Source organism: Physella acuta, unplaced genomic scaffold, assembly GCF_028476545.2.
Source record: "Physella acuta isolate Inbredline_101_S28 unplaced genomic scaffold, ASM2847654v3 ptg001648l, whole genome shotgun sequence".
In the NCBI taxonomy this organism is placed as follows: Eukaryota; Metazoa; Mollusca; class Gastropoda; family Physidae; genus Physella; species Physella acuta.
Window position 1 is genome coordinate 79,527 of NW_026733162.1, and position 23,302 is coordinate 102,828.

At 39.2% G+C, this 23,302-nt stretch overlaps 1 protein-coding gene across 2 annotated transcripts in view; it reads right to left on the reverse strand.

The window, feature by feature from the left end:
• Nucleotides 1-23,302, reverse strand: part of LOC131929552 (protein-tyrosine sulfotransferase 1) — a 54,190-nt gene that overhangs the window by 26,714 nt on the left and 4,174 nt on the right. Inside the window, exons 1-2 of one of the 2 annotated variants that reach the window (XM_059285818.1) lie at nucleotides 18,346-18,376; nucleotides 268-1,213 (exon numbers count right to left, since the gene is read on the reverse strand). In XM_059285818.1, coding sequence (XP_059141801.1) covers nucleotides 268-1,213; nucleotides 18,346-18,370 — 971 coding nt within the window. In that variant the 5' untranslated portion in view covers nucleotides 18,371-18,376. Of the gene's footprint in view, nucleotides 1-267; nucleotides 1,214-18,345; nucleotides 18,377-23,302 lie in introns of those variants that run through there. The other variant, XM_059285819.1, reaches the window with a different exon arrangement.

Here is a 23,302-nt window from a genome sequence, read left to right on the forward strand (position 1 = left end):
TGCACTCAAGGACGTCCTGGTCACAGGTCCGAACCGAGATCCGAACTCGAGACCTACGGGCTAGCAGCCAAACGCTCTACTATTCGACCACGCCGTCCCATTTTAATTAAAACATCACTCTGAAAGACTTCGAGACATGTTGTATCGTCTAGTTGACGTTTTTATAGGAACCAAATCATATATACGACATTGATAAATTATCCATGTATTTACCCCCCCCCCCCCCCCCTTTAAGATATTCATCTAGTACTAAAATAGAATACATACTTGGAGAGCGCCACACCCCCGGGTTTGCCCACAAACTCCTCGTGGTGGAGCACCGACTCATTCCAAGGAATGTCTAGAAAATGGAGGATCCGGTCCATCCACTCCCGCGGGTGGAGCACGAGCTGCTCGTAGTAGACCGGCATGCACTTGCGCGGCCCCACGTGCAGGCACTGGGCGTACATGGTCTCGAGGGCCACGTTCCACTTGGAGAGGCACTTCCTGTAGCTGTTCAGGTCGAACCCTGAGATGGTCACCTTCCGCGTGATGATCGAGTGGACGACGGCCCGCCCGTCCCGGATCATCAGGATGTACTTGGACTGCGGGAACTGCCGGCTCAGGTACACTGTGGATTTCAACGTGAACGGGTCTTTGTTGCACAGGTGCGGCGCCGCTGAGCCGTGCTTGGCGATGATCTCGAGGATGAAGGCGCGGACCGCCGCGTCGATGACGTCACTGGTGACGCCGGCTTCCTCCAACCGGCGCTTCTCGATGGCGGATTTCTCCCACTGCGACCTCATGCCGAGGATTCTTGGGATGACGCGGGTCTCCTCGCCGCACCGGATATCCGGGTGGGCGTCCAGCATCACCCGCATGAGCGTCGTGCCGCTCCTGGGCATGCCGCCGACAAAAATAATCGCCATGTTGTCGTCGTACGGAAATGCCTGGTGGTCCTTGTCGTAGATGTACTTTGTTTTTTCCTTGGGGACCATCACAGCCTTGGGCCCCGGGTCGCACGGGAAGGCTAGGTAGAGAATGTAGATGAAGATGAGACAGACGGCGACAACGAAGACTTTCTGGCGCCCTATAGTGCGACATATCCCCATGCTAATCCTGTCTTCCCTAGACTTGCCGAGCTCCGTTTTGTACATACAATTGAGCAGGCTATGCTTGAGATGGAAGAAGGAACGTCGCGAGATGAACAGGTTCTCACGGTTCTTCAAGAGCGCTGAAAATAGAGAAAACGGTGTGAGTCTTGTAGTTAAACACTAACAACAGGTAATAGAATATATGGGAGTTTGAAAAACAGAAAACATTGACATATTACATTCACCACTTTTGGAGTTTTTTTTATTTACTATGGGCTAGAAGCGGGCAGCTATTGAGAAAGATCCAAAAGTGTTAGGGGCGTCTGCAGAAAATGTATCTGATTCAAAGCAATTAAGATTATGAGTGCTTTAGCTGTTGTTTACAGTAGACCAGGGGTTCCCAACCTTTTTCTACTCTAGAGCACATTCTAAAATATCGGTAGGGTGGCGGGCACCACCTATTTTAAATCGACAAACTCCTTCCATAACTTGTCATTTAACATTTTCCCATAGTTTATTTTCTTATTATATTATGGTCATAATGTATTAATAAATAATAAACAAAACTGTTTCAAAATAATAAAATTATTTTTTTCAAATTGCATACACACAGAGAAATGTATTTCCAAAACGTAAATAGTGCCGTCTGGCTCGCCGCTAGACAAGTATCAATTATCAAACATATTTAATAAACCTAGACAGTAAAAAAAATTAAAACTGTAACAAATGAATAAAAATAATTCATATTTTAAAATAATGTTTATGAAAAAAATATGTCTCTGTCGAATAGTGAGAGGCGGGCACATACGAATCGTTCAGCGGGCGCCATGGCGCCCGCGGGCACAGGGTTGGAAACCCCTGCAGTAGACAATATGTTACATTAGTCATTAGACAATAAAAAATGTGGACTAAATACTGTTATATTAAACACAAAAATTAAGACTGTATACTACCGCTCTAACCCAGTTTGTTCTGTAAAAATAAAAATAAATAGAAACATGACGTCACTAAACGAGGGAAATTGAGGACAACTCCTGACGTCACACAGACACAGGAAGGCGGGGGAAAAGAGGACCACGTGATGCTGGCACTGAGGGGAAAGGCAACCTTTTAACCGATCCCTTTCTGGGGAATATTTACGTTACACGTCGATAGTCTGTTATTCTATCAACATTTGCCCAATACCGATTTGGAACAATCAATAAATATTTCTCTCTTGACAATAATATGCTGAGATGTAGGGTGCGTGAGGTGGGGGTGGGTAAACCCGCCACAACACGGCTATTTTTACTTTTACTTGTGTTCTTATTTTCTGACAATAATATTTTATGGCCATCTTACAAAGAGAAAAGGGGGGAAATAATGTTATTAAGATCTAGATATAAAAATGGGAGAAGCTTTATTCTATTTAATAGTTTCATTATTTTCTCTGACGTTGTGGAACACATCAGAGTTTAAATGAAACTAAATTTAATACTGCTGTTACAAGCTTTCGAAAGCACTTTTTAAAAAAAGAAAAAGTTTTTAAATATAGATTTAAATATATATTTATTACTCGGGCTTAAGTTAAACCAACCCCTGTGAAAAATATGTTAAGTAAATTTGTGTTTGATGTTGCTGAAAAGGAAAGTTTAAAATTATTTCTGATAAAAGTCCAAAATAAAAAAAAAGGGCAGTAAGGTCATGATAAATATCTTCCAAACAGTTTGTTAACTATACAATTGACTGGATCTAAATACAATACTGTCTATGCTATTACGGATCATTTATCTGTTAAGCATGCGTGAATACCAATGGACGAAAGAGAAAATAGGAAACATTAACAGCCTAGTTTCCGTTGTATTTTACCTCAACGGGCAAAAACAGCTAGTTTGATAAAAAGCAGCCCCATTTTTTTACACATAATATCACATTTATCTGCGAATAGCGTCCTATTTTATAACCACAAAAACACATTATTAAATTAAATAAACAACGGTTCTTTGTATCGATTTGTCTATTTAAATAAAAACACATTCACTAACCTTGATAAATTCTCACAAAAACAACTAAAATAACCCTGTCCTTACACCTAATACTAATTTCTCTGTTATGTCCAAAGCCTAATTAGCCCCCCGCCCCTTTAAACCCCTCGTACTGGCATCAGGAAGGACAGATAGGTTTACAATGAGACCAGCCTGAAGCCGGCTATTACGAGATGGAAACAGATACGAAAACCTCCAGGGTATCAAGTAGAAATTATTTCCGATACTATTTTTTTTTTATAAATGTCACATGACGCAACCGTAGTGGTAGGAACAGGAGTGGTTGGAGGAAAAGTGGAATAAATGGATGTCGATTTAGTTTAGAAGAAAAATAGTTTAGCTGGGACGCCGATTTTTTTTTCCTTCCGAATACCTTCCATACACGCCGCCATGTTTGTCTTGCTCCGACAGAAATCATCGCTCACGGAAAGGGAGATCACTATCTCCCCCCTGGCCGCCAGGGTAGAGGGGCTCTTCTCGCAGCGGGGTGGAACACGAGGAGCTTGAAGAGGACTGGCCAAGGGAGTGAATCTAGCTGTTTCTCATGGCGCTGGAGTTGCTGCCCGCGACGAGTAAAAAACACGGAGATGGCCAGCAAGGTGCGATGCTAATCTCGCTCAAGACGTTTGATAAGCAGGGTGGGGATAAGACGCGACTCTCTGCGATTTTCTAATTATCCGGGGACAGTGGGGGAAACACGTTAAGGATGTCTGTAAAATGACGCGAATCGACCGGCGGCTGTTATTGAGCACCTCCAACACCAGAAACGTGGACATCTGTTAACACAGTGAGAGATGACGACAATAAGATAAACGGGTTTCTGGAAACGTCTCACGGAATAATAAATTGGAATCCATATTTTTAAGACGGCATGCCTATAGAAAGATAATAAGAAGGCTTGGTAATGTATTTTTGGCTATTTTTTATACAGCTTGTGCCTTCGTTGTTTTGACCAGTAGTTCCATATTTGCTTTAATATGATACCAAAAACATGTTTAGAACCCAAGCGTCAGTCACGAAGCACAACTGACTTCCACCCATTATTCTAAGGAAAGATAAAACTGACTTCAAACTTCAATGTTGAAACACCACATACCCCCCCCCCCCCCCTCCCCATTTCAACGACTAGCAATAGCTGACCTCCACTTTTCTAACAAGACACAACTATCACCTACTTCAATGGCGAGATACAACTTACCCCCCCCCCCCCTTAAAAAACGAGACACAACTGACCCTTACTTCAATAACGAGTCACAACTGACCCATACTTCAATATTGACACAAAAACGACCCCACCCTCATTTCAATTACAACACAACTAACCCCCTATTTCAACGACTAAACACAGCTGGTAAATATCCCAGCCCTTTTAAAAAAAAAAAAACTAGACCATTTCGAGATCAAATTTAGTTGTGCTAATAGTCCGCTCATCAAAACTGTGATCGAATACCCTTTATAACGCTGATTTCCCCCTTTGTGTTTCAAGTACTATCGCAGCGATCTCAAGCCTGATATCCGGTAACGTGATTCAAACCCCAATGGGGTGGGGATGGATGATAATTCCAGAAAAAGCAAAGTTCATTAGTGGAGATATCAATAATTGATCTTCGATCCCCACATGAGAGAGTGAGAGAAGAGATTTATATTGGCATCGAGGTATCAATGGACGAGCGGTGATCGCCACTAGCTATGGTTTCATTATCTCAACACCTCCATACAGATCAGGTTTAGGGAGCGTTGGAGTGTGTTTACACAGGCTGGGATGTTGGTTTTATAAGTTGGGTGGGGGGGGGGGGGAGAAATGGTGGTTTTATAGGTCGGTAAAGATGGTGGTTTTATAGGTCGGTAGTGATGGTGGTTTTATAGGTCGGTAGTGATGGTGGTATTATAGGTCGGTAGTGATGATGGTTTTATAGGTCGGTAGTGATGGTGGTATTATAGGTCGGCAGTGATGGTGGTTTTATAGGTCGGTAGTGATGGTGGTTTTATAGGTCGGTAGTGATGGTGGTTTTATAGGTCGGTAGTGATGGTGGTATTATAGGTTGGTAGTGATGGTGGTTTTATAGGTCGGTAGTGATGGTGGTTTTATACGTCGGGGGAGGAGGGATGGAGGTTTAATAGGTCGTGGGAGGTGGGGGAGGATGGTGGTTTTAAAGGTCGGGGGAGGATGGTGGTTTTATAGGTCGAGGGGATGGTGGTTTTATAGGTTGTGAACCTAATTAAGCAACAAATTACTTAGAGCCAGTGCCAGAAGACCGTCTGACCCTCTTGTACTAGTACATATTACGAAACTCCATTGACAAATCCCATTTCAGCACAAGCGGGCCAGGGACTAAGAAGATCAATCCTCACTATAGCACTGACCGAAACAACCTTTCACTGCCTGGGTAACCAGCATAACTAGCCTGGGCGGTGTTACGTAGATGTTGGACGGTGTGGTGTAGACGTTAAGGTAACTATCAACTAATGTTATCACGGTGTTACTTAGATGTTGGCCGGTGTGGTGTAGACGGTAAGGTAACTATCAACTAATGTTATCACGGTGTTACTTAGATGTTGGCCGGTGTGGTGTAGACAGTAAGGTAACTATCAACTAATGTTATCACGGTGTTACTTAGATGTTGGCCGGTGTGGTGTAGACGGTAAGGTAACTATCAACTAAAGCTATCACTGTGTTACTTAGATGTTGGCCGGTGTGGTATAGACGGTTAGGTAACTATCAACTAATGCTAACTTAGATGATGGCCGGTGTGGTGTAGACAGTAAGGTAACTATCAACTAATGCTAACTTAGATGTTGGCCGGTGTTGTGTAGACAGTAAGGTAACTATCAACTAATGTTATCACGGTGCTACTTAGATGTTGGACGGTGTGGTGTAGAAGGTAAGGTAACTATCAACTAAAGCTAACTTAGATGTTGGCCGGTGTGGTGTAGACGGTAAGGTAACTATCAACTAATGTTATCACGGTGCTACTTAGATGTTGGACGGTGTGGTGTAGACAGTAAGGTAACTATCAACTAATGCTATCATGGAGAAACTTAGATGTTGGCCGGTGTGGTGTAGAAGGTAAGGTAACTATCAACTAATGTTATCATGGTGCTACTTAGATGTTGGACGGTGTGGTGTAGACAGTAAGGTAACTATCAACTAATGCTATCATGGAGAAACCTAGATGTTGGCCGGTGTGGTGTAGAAGGTAAGGTAACTATCAACTAAAGCTAACTTAGATGTTGGCCGGTGTGGTGTAGACGGTAAGGTAACTATCAACTAATGCTAACTTAGATGTTGGACGGTGTGGTGTAGACAGTAAGGTAACTATCAACTAATGTTATCACGGTGTTAATTAGATGTTGGCCGGTGTGGCGTAGACGGTAAGGTAACTATCAACTAATGATATCATCTTCTCGTGAGTTCCAGCTGAATTTGATGGTTTTATTTCACCACCAAACACGCCTTAAAGCATTTTACAATTTGTTGACATATTTTTTTGTATAAAGCAGGTACAGTTGGGGGTAAAGCCATTGGGTAAAATATAGCCCAGTGTATAAATAAAGCTTGCGCTATTATATGAGAACATGTTATATTCTAGCATGCTGTATAGCCTAGTTGGGATCATGTTATAGTCTAGTACAATATATGCCCTAGTTGGGATCATGATATATTCTAGTACAATATATGGCCTAGCTGGGATCATGTTATATTTTAGCACACATATTTTATCTTTCTTTACAGAGCTTTCCATGACACCCATTATACAAAATTTAAAAACAAGAATCAACTTCATGAGCTACCTTCAACTTGCCTCTTCCAAAACTGTATAAAACCTTTAATGAAACAGAAGACAGGCAATCTGTGCCCGGCATTATAAAGAGAAATAAATCATAAATCCTCCACAACACTTCCGCTACCTGACTCGTGTTAATTACGCGATAAGTCCACGCTTAAATTATTCTTATCACTACACCAAATTTATGCTCAACGTCATTTTTTAGTACGTCTAGGTAAAGTATGTAGCAAAACAAATATGACATTTTGACCCACCGCGATAGCCATACAAACATTTCCTTAGACCACCAACCTACCTGTCATCAAACATTTCTAAGTAACATTCCACCTTTTAAGTAAAGAATAAAGATTACATTCTGGAAACACAAATATCTCGTATTACATCCCCTTATAGAACGCCAATGGTTACGCCTTCATTAAAACAGATGTGAAGCGTCTAGTGTATCAAAAAATTTAAAAGTATTTTCGTTGTTTCAAATTATTCCTCCAACCATCAAGTGTAAAAAAAAAAAAAATAAGAATAAAGAAAATCAATTAATTTAGGCATACTACTGACGTGCCTTTATGAATAATCAGTCTAACAACTAACGAAACAAAGACCCATTTGTGATAGGCGAAGAACTCTTTAAACCAAACATGTATAGACCTACTGTTCCGGCTAATTACATCGTTCGAAATCACTACATTAGGTAGGAATTAACGTGTTTTTTAACGTTAGGCCTAGTTATTTGAAAGACAGGTCGGTTAGTGAGGTTTTTTTTTAATGTAATCAATTGATAACTCGACGCCAGGTGGGAGCTTCAAGGATACGACTAGGTTTATCTCACAAGTATAGAAAAAGCCATAATTTATTGACAGTGACGGGTTAATGTGTTGAACGGAGGCCACCAATTTTCTGTTAACGACAACCGTTCGAAATATCCTATTAACTTTTTTATTTGTTCCTTCTAAATGTATATCTAAACCAGATTGGACGGTGTGGCCTAGCGGTAGAGAGCTAGACTGCAAACTGCAAGTCTTGAGTTTTAATCCGGGTTCAAATCAGCGGAACGTCCCTGAGTCCACCCAGCTCTGATGGGTACCTAACTCACGTGAGGGAAACAAAGGGGACTGGGCATAGTGCTGACCACACGATCCCTTCCTATGCCGAGGTCTCTGAAGCAGATGAACTCTTCTTCATTTTCCCAATGAGTCTTGGGCACGAATGGGAAATGATGATGATCTCCAAACCAGAAGCTTTTCCCATCTATATTTAACGCGTGATCTACTTAAAGTAATAACTGTGTTTTTTGATTGGCTTCGCTTAAAAAACAAGACAATTACATCAGGCTAGCGTTTCTTTTGTTAGATTTGCAAGTGTCAAATGGTTTGATTACACATACAAACATAATACAAATTGACATATCTGTTGTAACCCTGCGTCTTCAATTGAATCCAGACAAGCAGCACTAAAACACTAAAAAGTTTACAAAAGTAGGCCTATTTAGAAAGGTGTGGAGAGATTTTTTTTCAATTTTTGTTATCTGAATCTAATTTGTGTATAGTTATACTTTTTACTTTCTCGTATACGTATAGTTTACGAGAAAATACGATTAGGCCTATAGAGGAAGTTTTGTAATCGTGCAAAAAATCGAAATGGAGATTTTCACACACCTCCATGAGTCGGAAAAACATAGTTTTGCAATTTTGTCCGTTTGTGTGTGGTACTTGAGTACCGTAACAGCTAGGTTGATGAAATTTCATATAGAATTATTACATATTTGTAGTTTTGTATCAATTTTTTAGCGAGTTCCGATAGCCGGAAGTGAAACTTATTCTACTTTTTGTTCTTCAAAAGCCTATAACTTGAGTACTGTTTCAGATAAATAGACAAAATTTCACATAAAAGTAAAAGATCTAATTGTCTTCTTTCAAATTTTGAGTAATTCCCGTTGATCGGAAGTAGCAGTTTACGCTATTTCCGATTTTTCAAAAAACGCATTTGAATTTATGAAGTACTAATATTCCGCACATATTGTTTGTCGTTCACTTGGTGAGCAATTTTTTTAGGAGATTCTATTATATTTTTTAAAAAATTAATTAAAAATGCATTAAAAATCATGTATAAAACCCGAGTTGCCATCATTTAGGGGAGATCACTCCCGGTTTATTTTTTTTATCTTGAGTCTTTTTATTTCCTATCTTGGAATAATACTTGCGTATTTTCAACAGCATTTGTTTACTTATGGTTTAACCTTTTTTTCATTTCACACACACGCGCACACACACACAAAAAAACATTATATATATATATATATATATATATATATATATATATATATATATATATATATATATACAGAATTATGTACGGCCCACATAGAATTTCAGCCGGGGGCCCCGCTCAAACTTATCCGCCCCTGACCTTTACCCCGTCATGTATATCGTCCGATTAATTACAATGGACTACCCAGGTGTGAGTAAGATTGATATCAATCAATGGGGTGTTAGCAGCACAGTTATCTAGCACTGAGTGTGAATAGCACAGTGAGCTAGCACTGAGTGTGAATAGCACAGTGAGCTAGCACTGAGGTGTTAGCAGCACAGTGAGCTAGCACTGAGGTGTGAATAGCACATTTAGCTATCACTGAGGTGTGAATAGAACGGTTAGCTATCATTGAGGGGTGAATAGCACGGTTAGCTACCATTGAGGTGTGAATAGCACAGTTAGCTATCATTGAGGTGTGAATAGCACAGTTAGCTATCATTGAGGTGTGAATAGCACAGTTAGCTATCATTGATGTGTGAATAGTACAGTTAGATATCACTGAGGTGTGAATAGAACGGTTAGCTATCAGTAAGGTGTGAATAGAACGGTTAGCTATCATTGAGGTGTGAATAGCACGGTTAGCTACCATTGAGGTGTGAATAGCACAGTTAGCTATCATTGAGGTGTGAATAGCACAGTTAGCTATCACTGAGGTGTGAATAGAACGGTTAGCTATCATTGAGGTGTGAATAGAACGGTTAGCTATCATTGAGGTGTGAATAGAACGGTTAGCTATCATTGAGGTGTGATTTAGAACGGTTAGCTATCATTTAGGTGTGCTTAGAACGGTTAACTATCATTGAGGTGTGCTTAGAACGGTTAGCTATCATCGAGGTGTGAATAGAACGGTTAGCTATCATTGAGGTGTGATTAGAACGGTTAGCTATCATTGAGGTGTGAATAGCACAGTTAGCTATCATTGAGGTGTGATTAGAACGGTTAGCTATCATTGAGGTGTGATTAGAACGGTTAGCTATCATTGAGGTGTGATTAGAACGGTTAGCTACCATTGAGGTGTGAATAGCACGTTTAGCTATAATGGAGTAGTCACCGGATAGATGCGAGGCTAGCCAGCTGTCGCCACATCATCTGCAACCACCTGAAGGAACAGCTTAATCCGCCGTCCCAGTAAACACTGTAATACGCTCAACTAAACGTTCGTGTCGAGCACACATCAACTATAATAAGCTCAACTAAACGTTCGCGGTGAGCACACATCGACTGTGCTACACACACACACAAAACGTTCGCGGTGAGCACACATCGACTGTGTACACGGGGTCCACACAGTTGCTGCAACACATTAACTGTGCTATACACACATCTGTCACAGAAAATAAAACAACAACACGCTAATCACGTTCGTGCGTACGAAGGCAAAATATCAACAAATCTATGGTGACAATATAAATCTCTGCCTCTAAAGTCTATTGTGACATTCCAAATCTCTATCACCAAAATTTATTATGAAAGTTCAAATCTCTATCACAAAAATATATTGTGACAGTTCAAATCTCTATCAACAAAATGTATTGTGACAATACAAATCTCTGTTATCTATTGTGAAAGTATAAATCTCTGCCACCAAAGTCTATTGTGACAGAATAAATCTTTGCCACCAAAGTCTATTGTGACAGTATAAATCTTTGCCACCAAAGTCTATTGTGACAGTATAAATCTTTGCCACCAAAGTCTATCTTAACTATTCAAATCTATTGTGACATTTCAAATCTCTATCACCAAAGTGTATTGTGACAATAGAAATTCCAAAACTCTGCCGTCTATTGCTACATCAGATCTTCCATTAACACGGCAACATCTCGTCAAGACGGGTGATCACGGGAACTGACAGATCGCCTTAACATCAACAGCTGCCTTAACTCGGCTATCTCCAACCAACAAGTATCGCTCTAGATAGAATAAGACATGGATAACAAAACATGTATTACCTCTAGGAGATCGAACGTACTCCATTTATTTAACACGCAAGGAAAAACGTTGACTGGTGTATATGTGACCAGACTAATGTGTCACTTGGTAGGATACGAGTCGGTCACTTAGGAAACAAGCAGACTCTACTTCACCTGCCGGAATCTGAACGCAAAAGGAGTGCGGTTACCTACAAATGTAACAAACGGTAGTAAGTGATTCCAACAAAATAAATCAACATGAAAAAGGATTACTGTTCATATCGATAAAGGTATTTATTGAAAGGTAAATTAAAAATCAAATCACTCCGAATTTTTTAACAATTATAAACTACGCCTGAAACAAAATATGTCTGAAATGTAATTTCTGACAAACACCACGTGACAGACGTCCATAGAATACAAGTACCCCGGGGCGAGATCTCGTCTAATGCGGCGATCTCGCGCGGCTCACCGTTACTCACACGGCAAGGCTAGCACAGCTCCCAGACATGTTTTCCTATTGTGACACCCGTGCACATGATGGGTAGCTGATGCGACAGGCGCCTTGTTAGCGAAAGGTCACCGTTCAAATCACCGCGACGCACATTCGGGTGTTCTACACGGCGCTCTACCATGCTTCTACAAACAAAAGTGCCGGAAGGAGTTCACATCATACTTGCGCTAGCCCTGATCATATTCCTAGCTCTAACAAATACCATCAAAACAAAAAACCGATACGAAACAATATAGCAATGCTGACGTCCCCAACAGAAGAGTAACTTGTTTAATCCAACCTATCCACCCATCGTTTTGGTGGGTTATAAACATAAACAATGAAAAGCATGGTTGAAGTTTCTTGTTTGTTGGTTTTTGACAGGGAAAAACAGGCAACAGAGTTTTACTTTTAAAGTAATAAACTATTTAAGAACAAAGAAAATAAAGCAATTTCTATTAGAATCGGTTCAACGAATCTCCAGTCATCGAAATGTTAAATAGGTTTCCGTAAAGCGGATGTCGCTAGAATATTCACCAACAAAACCACAAGGTCTTCTGAGAATATCATCGTCGTCAATCAAACTATGTACCAGGAAACGTTTGATTTACACAAACATGACAAATTTACACAAGAATAATTTCACATGTTTTAACATCGATGACACAAAACTACACCTATTTCACACTTTCTGTTATATCCGTGTATACGAACATTTCCTATATAACATGAAATAAATTGAGAACGTGTTCATTAAAGCTACGAGTGTTTCATCCCAAGATTTAAGTTAAAACGTGTATTAAAATACAACTCCCATAAATTTACCTGGATGTCTCTAAGTCTACGACTGGTGGTCTAGTTTTAAATGTCACCGTAACAATTTTTTTTTAAACCGCCTACACGAGCGTGACCTTGAGTTTGCAACTCCCATAAATTTACCTGGATGTCTCTAAGTCTACGACTGGTGGTCTAGTTTTAAATGTCACCGTAACAATTTTTTTTTAAACCGCCTACACGAGCGTGACCTTGAGTTTGCGGGGTGACCTTGGTCACGCGGGGATGGCAAGAGTTAAAATCATTGAAAACGGTCGATATGTGAAGCACGCGAGTCACCCACTCACTTAACACAACAGCACATTGCATCAACTAGATAAAGACGTGCAAGTGGTTCTCACACGGGTTAAGTAAAACACATGACATCAACTAGATAAACACAAGCAAGAGGTTCTCACACGGGTTAAGTAAAACACATGACATCAACTAGATAAACACAAGCAAGAGGTTCTCACACGGGTTAAGTAAAACACATGACATCAACTAGATAAACACAAGCAAGAGGTTCTCACACGGGTTAAGTAAAACGCATGACATCAACTAGATAAACACAAGCAAGAGGTTCTCACACGGGTTAAGTAAAACACATGACATCAACTAGATAAACACGAGCAAGAGGTTCTCACACGGGTTAAGTAAAACACATGACATCAACTAGATAAACACAAGCAAGAGGTTCTCACACGGGTTAAGTAAAACACATGACATCAACTAGATAAACACAAGCAAGAGGTTCTCACACGGGTTAAGTAAAACACATGACATCAACTAGATAAACACAAGCAAGAGGTTCTCACACGGGTTAAGTAAAACACATGACATCAACTAGATAAACACAAGCAAGAGGTTCTCACACGGGTTAAGTAAAACACATGACATCAACTAGATAAACACAAGCAAGAGGTTCTCACACGGGTTAAGTAAAACACATGACATCAACTAGATAAACACAAGCAAGAGGTTCTCACACGGGTTAAGTAAAACACATGACATCAACTAGATAAACACAAGCAAGAGGTTCTCACACGGGTTAAGTAAAACGCATGACATCAACTAGATAAACACAAGCAAGAGGTTCTCACACGGGTTAAGTAAAACACATGACATCAACTAGATAAACACGAGCAAGAGGTTCTCACACGGGTTAAGTAAAACACATGACATCAACTAGATAAACACAAGCAAGAGGTTCTCACACGGGTTAAGTAAAACACATGACATCAACTAGATAAATACAAGCAAGAGGTTCTCACACGGGTTAAGTAAAACACATGACATCAACTAGATAAACACAAGCAAGAGGTTCTCACACGGGTTAAGTAAAACACATGACATCAACTAGATAAACACAAGCAAGAGGTTCTCACACGGGTTAAGTAAAACACATGACATCAACTAGATAAACACAAGCAAGAGGTTCTCACACGGGTTAAGTAAAACACATGACATCAACTAGATAAACACAAGCAAGAGGTTCTCACACGGGTTAAGTAAAACACATGACATCAACTAGATAAACACAAGCAAGAGGTTGTCACACGGGTTAAGTAAAACACATGACATCAACTAGATAAACACAAGCAAGAGGTTCTCACACGGGTTAAGTAAAACACATGACATCAACTAGATAAACACAAGCAAGAGGTTCTCGCACGGGTTAAGTAAAACACATGACATCAACTAGATAAACACAAGCAAGAGGTTCTCGCACGGGTTAAGTAAAACACATGACATCAACTAGATAAACACAAGCAAGAGGTTCTCACACGGGTTAAGTAAAACACATGACATCAACTAGATAAACACAAGCAAGAGGTTCTCACACGGGTTAAGTAAAACACATGACATCAACTAGATAAACACAAGCAAGAGGTTCTCACACGGGTTAAGTAAAACACATGACATCAACTAGATAAACACGTCCAAGTGGTTCTCACACTGATTAAGTAAAACACATGACATCAACTAGATACAATAGCAGATGACATCAACTAGATAAAACACCAGAACATGACATCAACTAGATAAAACACCAGAACATGACATCAACTAGATACAATAGCAGCACATGACATCAACTAGATAAAACACCAGAACATGACATCAACTAGATAAAACACCAGAACATGACATCAACTAGATAAAACACCAGAACATGACATCAACTAGATAAAACACCAGAACATGACATCAACTAGATACAACACCAGAACATGACATCAACTAGATAAAACACCAGCACATGACATCAACTAGATACAACACCAGAACATGACATCAACTAGATATAATAGCAGCACATGACATCAACTAGATACAACAACAGCACATGACATCAACTAGATACAACACCAGCACATGACATCAACTAGATACAACACCAGCACATGACATCAACTAGATACAACACCGGCACATGACATCAACTAGATACAACACCAGCACATGACATCAACTAGATACAACACCAGCATGTTACATCAACTAGATACAATAGAAGCAATGACATCAACTAGATACAACACCAGCACATGCCATCAACTAGATATAATAGCACTACATTATACCAAGAAAATATCTTATCAAACAAATGTTTAGGTACACATAGCAATATTTTTTAAATGAGTATAAAACAGTACCGTGCAATCACTTTCGTCCAACTGCCGTTTATAAAACGAACGACGAGGAAGTAAAGAAACGAAAACAACAAAATACTGTTAACAATATCCAACACTTGAAATAGCAAAGATAAAAGAATCAGCATCCAAATTTAAAACACCGGCAGCAAAAAAACTGGCCACATAAACAGTTGAAATGTGTTGAAAATATCCACTTGCATAAGCCTCGGGTGGTGGTGTCTAGCCTAAGCTAAAAACTTCCCAATACTTTGATGTATGTAAGCTATTTATTCGATCGCCGGGTGCCAGATCATCAAGCAGCAGGTTCGACTACACACAACTTGATGTATTACGAAATTTGGTGTCAAGTTCAAAGCAACGCTTCCTTCATAAAGTTCGTGTACAGTACACCATTACCTCATGACCCATGCCCTACATACCTGGATCGTAACCAAGTATTTGGCAGAACAATACCCAACTCTCGATACCACAACTATAGTACAGTAGACCTAATCGATACCCTATGATAATCGATACGACCCGATGAATCGATAATTGAACGAGGAATCATTACCAGACCTGGGCGTATAGAGAAAAAAAAAACGAGGGCTATGTAACTACCATCACAAAGTAATCAGGCTAAAAATAGACAGTTCAACTTCGGTGGCCCAACGTAGCGTATAAAGACATGAGGCCATAAAAATATCGGTTCGGCGTGGCACGTGAAATTCTCGTTTAGGCAATTAAACGGAGAATAAACGCCCATAATACAGGGACGATTTATTGTTCCAGATAATGTAATATAAACTGTAACGGTTTTAGATCAAAAGCTACGCATACTTCGAAAACTGAGATGCGCTTTTACAGTATGTATATATACACCAACTTATGTCGAAATCTAAAGTTAATCTTTTAAAGATTTCCACAGAACCCACGTTAATTTTTTTATACACGTGCCACGAAGACGATGAAAATGATTAATTCCGATAGAACAAAAAAAAAACCTGATACCAAATCAAGTGCAAATGAGAAATTTGGTTTTAAAAACAAGCAAAATAAAGATTATATTTTAAGGCACAGCGTGGAATCTGAGAGGGAAACCACACTCAGTCTTTAGTTAAACCTTACCACCCAATACGATGTGGATTAGAAACTAGTCCTAATCAGAACCCCGGTCCCTAACCCGTGAAATATTTATTAGTGCTACATTAAGGTCGGAGTTTGGATAGGGTTGCGATACCAGCATCAAATCAACGTACTTAAAATCACCGAGTACGGGTTTGGTTTTTAAAGAATATCGTCAACTCCAGGGGTAGAGCCAGGCTGTGGGGTAGACTAGCATGTAGGTATTCCTAATCGACCAGTTCCCCTAGATCAGAGGTCAAGACAAACACTTTGATTTATAAGATTCCCAGTCGGATTTTGGCGGTGCGGTCGGTAGAACTATAAGAAGGGTTCGCTGAATGCGCATATGAAACTTGGGGTCGGTACATTCAAAAAGCGTAAAAACTACTAACCTATATCCTACAAATAGAATTAACCAAAACTGTCCAATTCACCCTAGTACTACATAGCCCTACGTCAAATACACACATTCATAAGACCGATACCATCACTGTATATATAAAAACTACTGTATAAATCTACATAGCAGTAAATAGATTCTGACTGTGACTCCCCCCAAAAAAGGGTGAAAGTTTGTTTTCAACCAACAGACATCACTGTTAGGGACGCTCCCTCGTTTTACGATTCGCTGGCGGCGACACCCGAATCGATAACACGACAGGGTATCGCACTTTCCCCCGGCTTAAGTATCGATACATCTTTCGGTCAAATGACTTCATTTCTCCGATTTATTTACGATCGTTGAACAGTGTACACACGGTTTTTTCTTTTTCTTTCGGCGGCTTTCGCGTTTATATAGAAACAAATGGCGAATTAATCTTCAGATCGGAAGGGGAATGTTTTGGAAAATTCCAGGAAGTGGTTGCTGATGAAGCGGTTATTTATAGCCCAAGGACACGTGTTAACAGTACTCAGCTACTAATACACACGCTACCGTTGGCCTAGGCGTACCACGCCAACATCTACACTTACCATTAGGTATACAACTGATAAAGAAGGAAAACTTATCGTTAAACCACACGATAACCCCGTGTTGTAGAAAAAAAAATATATCTGTACTGTAAGATTAGCCATAACTCTGAATGGAATGATACTGATGCCAGAATTCACCTTAAACCCGAGACTTAACCCTAAGACATTTAATTAATTAGAACCAATTAACAACACGCTTTAAATAGTTCTAGGGGATTTGAACAACAATAGTGCAATACATTAACTAGTAGTAAGATTATAGCTATGGTTGTGTTTACATTGGGCAGAGGTTAGAGCTAAGTATATATTTATTAACACGCTTTAAACAGTTCTAAGGGATTAGAACCGCAATAGTACAATACATCAACCAGCAAAATCATAACCAATGTTGTGCTTACATTGGGTTGGGATTTTGGTCTAATGACTTGAACGTCGTGTATATCAGTGATGCGAATAAAACGGGACGGCTAAAAGGTTAAGTACGTGTAAAAACTGATGAGCCACAGTGTTCTAGGGTGGGCCTACACCTAAACAAAACAAAATAGGTAGCCACAGACCTAGAGTATGACCCATGGCAATGGACTCAACCGAAACTAGTCTCAAAATTATTCGAAAGGCCGATTAAAAGGTTATAAAATCTGACTGTTTGATTTTTATTGGACTTAACTAAAGATTTGATGTAAATGGTGCTATACTAAGTATTCTCGGTAACTAAACAAAAAAATGTCAACAATAATGATGGAAGGATTCTCGTCAACTCGGTCAAGTTCACTTGACATCCTTGTTTTTTCTCATTAATATCGCCGGAATCGATAGCCAAATCACACATTCTGCACAAATCCTAACTTGAATAAACCCTAACCTTAATTGATTGAGCATAGATTTCTGCATTCGACATTACATATTCAACAGTGAAATGAATAAATATCTAGATATCGATATAGATTCTGATTATACATTTAGATTAATTCTAGAGGAGATCGAACATAGACCCAATCTTAGTAATCTAGTCTAGAATCTAGATCTAGATAAACATAAACCAAATCCCTATTTTAGTTTTTAGGTCATATTATTAACTGAATAATAACTAATTTCTCATAACTTTACAACCAAATTAAACTAAAAAGCGTCAAAAATAAACCAGTTTTAACCATCCCAGTTATATTCAGGATGAGAAAAACAAAAGTGCAATATCCGATACCTAACTTCATTCTTCCTTTCGTCATGGTCCCTGCACATTAGTGCCGTTCGTTCAAGTAGGCGCGGCATTTTGGTGCTGTTGTGTGCACGTAAATTACCCGGCGCTTGCTGTGCATGATAAATCACGTCGGATAAAAAGCACGGCATTAGATGTATGTATGTATGGATCCCATTACGGGCGGATGGATAAATTATAGCGTAGATGTTCAGCGGTGGGGAAATTTTATATCCACTGGTCTTAAATATAGCGTGGGTGACACAGCCCTGTATTGAAGCACTAGCAATTATCAAGATTTAATTTCATAACGTAGCGTATAATACCTTGTTTTTTTCTCCATTCAAAGTAACTTTTTGACAGTTTCTTAATTTAGTTTTGGTCTTTAAAAATGTGTTAGCTTGTTGTTTCTGTGTTGTATGTGCTATCGTTTTTTCCTCCAGAAATGTGTGTCTTGATATCCCTGAGTAGACTATGATTGTATTTTGTATTTTATGTTTCTTGAGCTATTTTTTTTTTCTTTTCGCAATACAACTGAGTATCTCTGACAAAAACTATAAATGTCTGTTTATATTTGTGTGTAATGTTGTTTTTCTTTTCCAGAACATTAGTTTTGATAGCCATGACTTAATTGTAGACATTCTGTGTGCTATAACTTTTTAGACGTTATTCGTGATATCTATGACTTAACTGTAATTCTGGTCAGACACACTCCTGTCCTGATTCCTCTAGCTTCGGTTCAAAACACATACAAACATTACTCATAATTCCTTACAAAAGACATACAAACATCACTCAAGGTTCCTTACAAAACACATACAAACACTACTCATGGTTCTTTAAAAACACAAACACTACTCATGGTTCTTTACAAAACACAAACACTACTCATGGTTCTTTACAAAACACAAACACTACTCATAGTTCTTTACAAAACACATACAAACACTACTCATGGTTCTTTACAAAACATACAAACACTACTCAAGGTTCTTTACAAAACACATACAAACACTAGTCATGGTTCCTTACAAAACACATACAAACACTAGTCATGGTTCCTTACAAAACACATACAAACAACTCATGGTTCTTTACAAAACATACAAACACTACTCATTGTTCCTTACAAAACACATACAAACACTAGTCATGGTTCCTTACAAAACACATACAAACATTACTCAAGGTTCTTTACAAAACACATACAAACAACTCATGGTTCTTTACAAAACACATACAAACAACTCATGGTTCTTTACAAAACATACAAACACTACTCAAGGTTCTTTACAAAACATACAAACACTACTCAAGGTTCTTTACAAAACATACAAACACTACTCAAGGTACTTTACAAAACATACAAACACTACTCATAGTTCTTTACAAAACACATACAAACACTACTCATAGTTCTTTACAAAACATACAAACACTACTCATGGTTCCTTACAAAACATACAAACACTACTCAAGGTTCTTTACAAAACATACAAACACTACTCAAGGTTCTTTACAAAACATACAAACACTACTCAAGGTTCTTTACAAAACATACAAACACTACTCAAGGTTCTTTACAAAACATACAAACACTACTCAAGGTTCTTTACAAAACATACAAACACTACTCAAGGTTCTTTACAAAACATACAAACACTACTCAAGATTCTTTACAAAACATACAAACACTACTCATAGTTCTTTACAAAACACATACAAACACTACTCATAGTTCCTTACAAAACACATACAAACACTACTCATGGTCCTTTACAAAACACATACAAACAGCTCATGGTCCTTTACAAAACACATACAAACACTACTCATGGTTTTTTACAAAACAACAAAACAACTTATGGTTCTGTACAAAACACATTACAAACACTACTCATGGTTCCTATAGCTTCACTACAAAACACATACAAATACTACTCTTGACAACACTATACCCCCTCTCTTTACCACTCCCGATACCTTATCTCCATCACCAGCCCGTCCCCACCCCACTCCTCCTACTTCCTCCCTATAATTCGCCCCCATTTCAACCAGCCGAAATGGACTGGGCTCTCCGGAACACCGTGTTTTGAAAAGCCGCCTCCAAATTAATGCCTCAAACAACGTTAAGTGCTTTTGGCTTCTCGGCCTTTTAACGTCCCGATCCATGCGACCAGCAGCGTTCGGTGGTGAAGGCAGCGTTCGGTGGAGGCGCATGTTCTTGGATGTTTACTGTACGGGGCTATAATCGGCGTAGTAACGTGGACACAGTGTTCAAATGATTAGAACACACTTTATTAAAAGATGCAGTTTCGGTGGAATAAAAACAGACTGAAACAGCGTGTTTAAAAAAACTAAAAAATATTGGCCCATGCGAAACTTGCCATTGTGGCATGGCCGCGGAAAAGGCAGAGCAAGTCCAACAGGATTACTCTTTGTAAACCAGGCGCGATCCAAACACTGGCCCATATACAGCCCACTCAAGGAAAAACTGTATGAGGCACCAGCAGATCTGGATACCTTAGTCCAGTTCGTCCACGAAGTTGGACCTGTTGTCTAAATACTCCGAAATAAATATAATTAAGAACAAAGAAGGTGGAATAAAGATAAAGAGAGTACTAAAAAATACTTGGACTGACGCAAGCCTACTGGGTTAGACACAGCCATGGCTAGTAGATTTGTCGGCATACAACACTTCCAGGCAACCAGAACATCAGCTGTAGATGTGGGCAGTTAAGTGTTGGTCCATCCACAACAGGTCGTTGTCCTAGCCAATATCAACTTGTGTTGGCCAAATCAAAACCTCCTTAAGATCACCTTTAAGTTATGCTGCAATCTACTGCGTTTTAGCCCTGCGTTATCTGTGTGTTAACCCCCCCTCCCCCACCCTTAAAGGCCATTTGAATAAACTGCTGCAGATTAATGATGACATCTCGCAGCATCGGTTATGCGGTTACGGAAATTTATGTTCAGTGTTTTGTCTATCAAAATCCGTCAGTGTTTTGTATATCAAAATCCGTCAGTGTTTTGTATATCAAAATCGGTCAGTGTTTTGTATATCAAAATCAGTCAGTGTTTTGTATATCAAAATCAGTCAGTGTTTTGTATATCAAAATCCGTCAGTGTTTTGTCTATCAAAATACTGAAGAAACGACCGTATAGTCATTTATACATAACCCATGAAGTTTTTCACCACAGAATGTAGAACTTCGCAGCGTCCGCTCGTGGAAACTAAGACAACGGCCACCCGTGTCCAAACAAAACATGGAGTGACTGGGAACAGCGGGGGAGTCAAGGGACGACAACCCATTTCTGGCTAGACTGCTCTCCCCTGATCGATTCTTCCGCCCACGGTGGATACGCCTTAAGCAGACGCACGAGCTAAATATGTAAATAAACATTGCTTCATGTTCTTAAAAAAATCGCTTAGTTTATAACTAGAAAAAGAATACCCACCACCTCATCCCCCTCCCTACCAAATAATTTTCTATATTTTTTATTTGTTTGTTCTTTTTAAAAATGCGGTTATATTTCGCTGGATGTACACAATGGAAATCTATATCTCCCGTCAGAAAATGGCAGACGAATGCATTAGTTATTTAACATCACGTGCTGGGCAGAAAATATATTTCAGCTTATTTTGTACAGCGCTTTAACCTGGTGAGTAATACAAGCTGGTGGTTAATTTAAAAAATTAATAAGACCGAAACCACGGCAACATCTTTTTTATAGCTTATCGCTGAACCTTAACTCTGTAATTAACTCCGGCGTGATAGCTATGTAATTGATGCTAAACAAATATTATTTCCCTTTACGAGACAGTTACGGTTGTTTCCCTTTTGCGAAACAACATTGCGTTTATTGCGCACAGTTATGTTATAATTAAAGAATGTTTGTTTAACCAACACAAGGCAATACCGAAGAACAGGCTTATCGTGTGCATTAGGTTGGGCCTCAATTTAAAGTCGTTTCTCGGGGTTTTTCTTTGCTAACATCTATTAAGTCTTGTTTTTTTTTTTTTTTAATGTTATGCAAAATATTCTCAATCAAGTCTGGCTTGTTTTATTTATATTCTAAGCACTGTATATGCAGCACTACTTGCTTGATTTAAATAATAGTAACAGTTAATCGCTAAAATAGAATGGGTGTTTCTTTAAACTAAAATCACAGTGTGTAGTCTGACTTCCTGGCAGTCCGGTGGCTATGTCGCAACTCTGTTGAATAGGAGTATCATAAACATGGCAAACTTATGAGATAAGCGCGTATATTTATAACAGGCTTACGAGAAGGACTCACAAAACAAGATCATAGCCCATTTATAGGAATTTACAAGTGCTAGTTGAAGACAGAGGATAATGACAATATTAGTGGTTTTATGTTAGGCGAGTCAGGATTAAACGAAAGCCACGTCCAACTTTCTACCTAAGAGAGAAATGTATGCATTCATTCATGAGCTGCAGAAATTGGCCACGGTGATATCATCTGTGTGGTGATCCGAGCGGCCGGGACATATTGAGAGATTTATCGGTTAATAAAATCAACATGCATACACGGCTTCACTCATCCGGGGGTTATTTGCAGATCCAAAGACATGCCGTTCTAAGACTGGGCAACGAATAACACAATTCTATTTAGTCAAAGGCATGCAATTCTAAAACTGGGCAAGGAATAACACAATTCTGTTTTGTCAAAGACATGCAATTCTAAATCTGGGCAAAGAATAACACAATTCTATTTGGTCAAACACACGCAATTCTAAAACTGGGCAACAAATAACACAATTCTATTTTGTCAAAGACAAGTAATTCTTAAACTGGGCAACAAATAATAAAATTTTACTGTGTAAAAGAAAGACCGTTCTAAAACTGGGCAAAGATTAATACAACTCTACTTTCATCTAATTTAGAAAACTCATCAATTCTGCTCATGCTGTGTATGTAGAATGTATATATTAGTCATC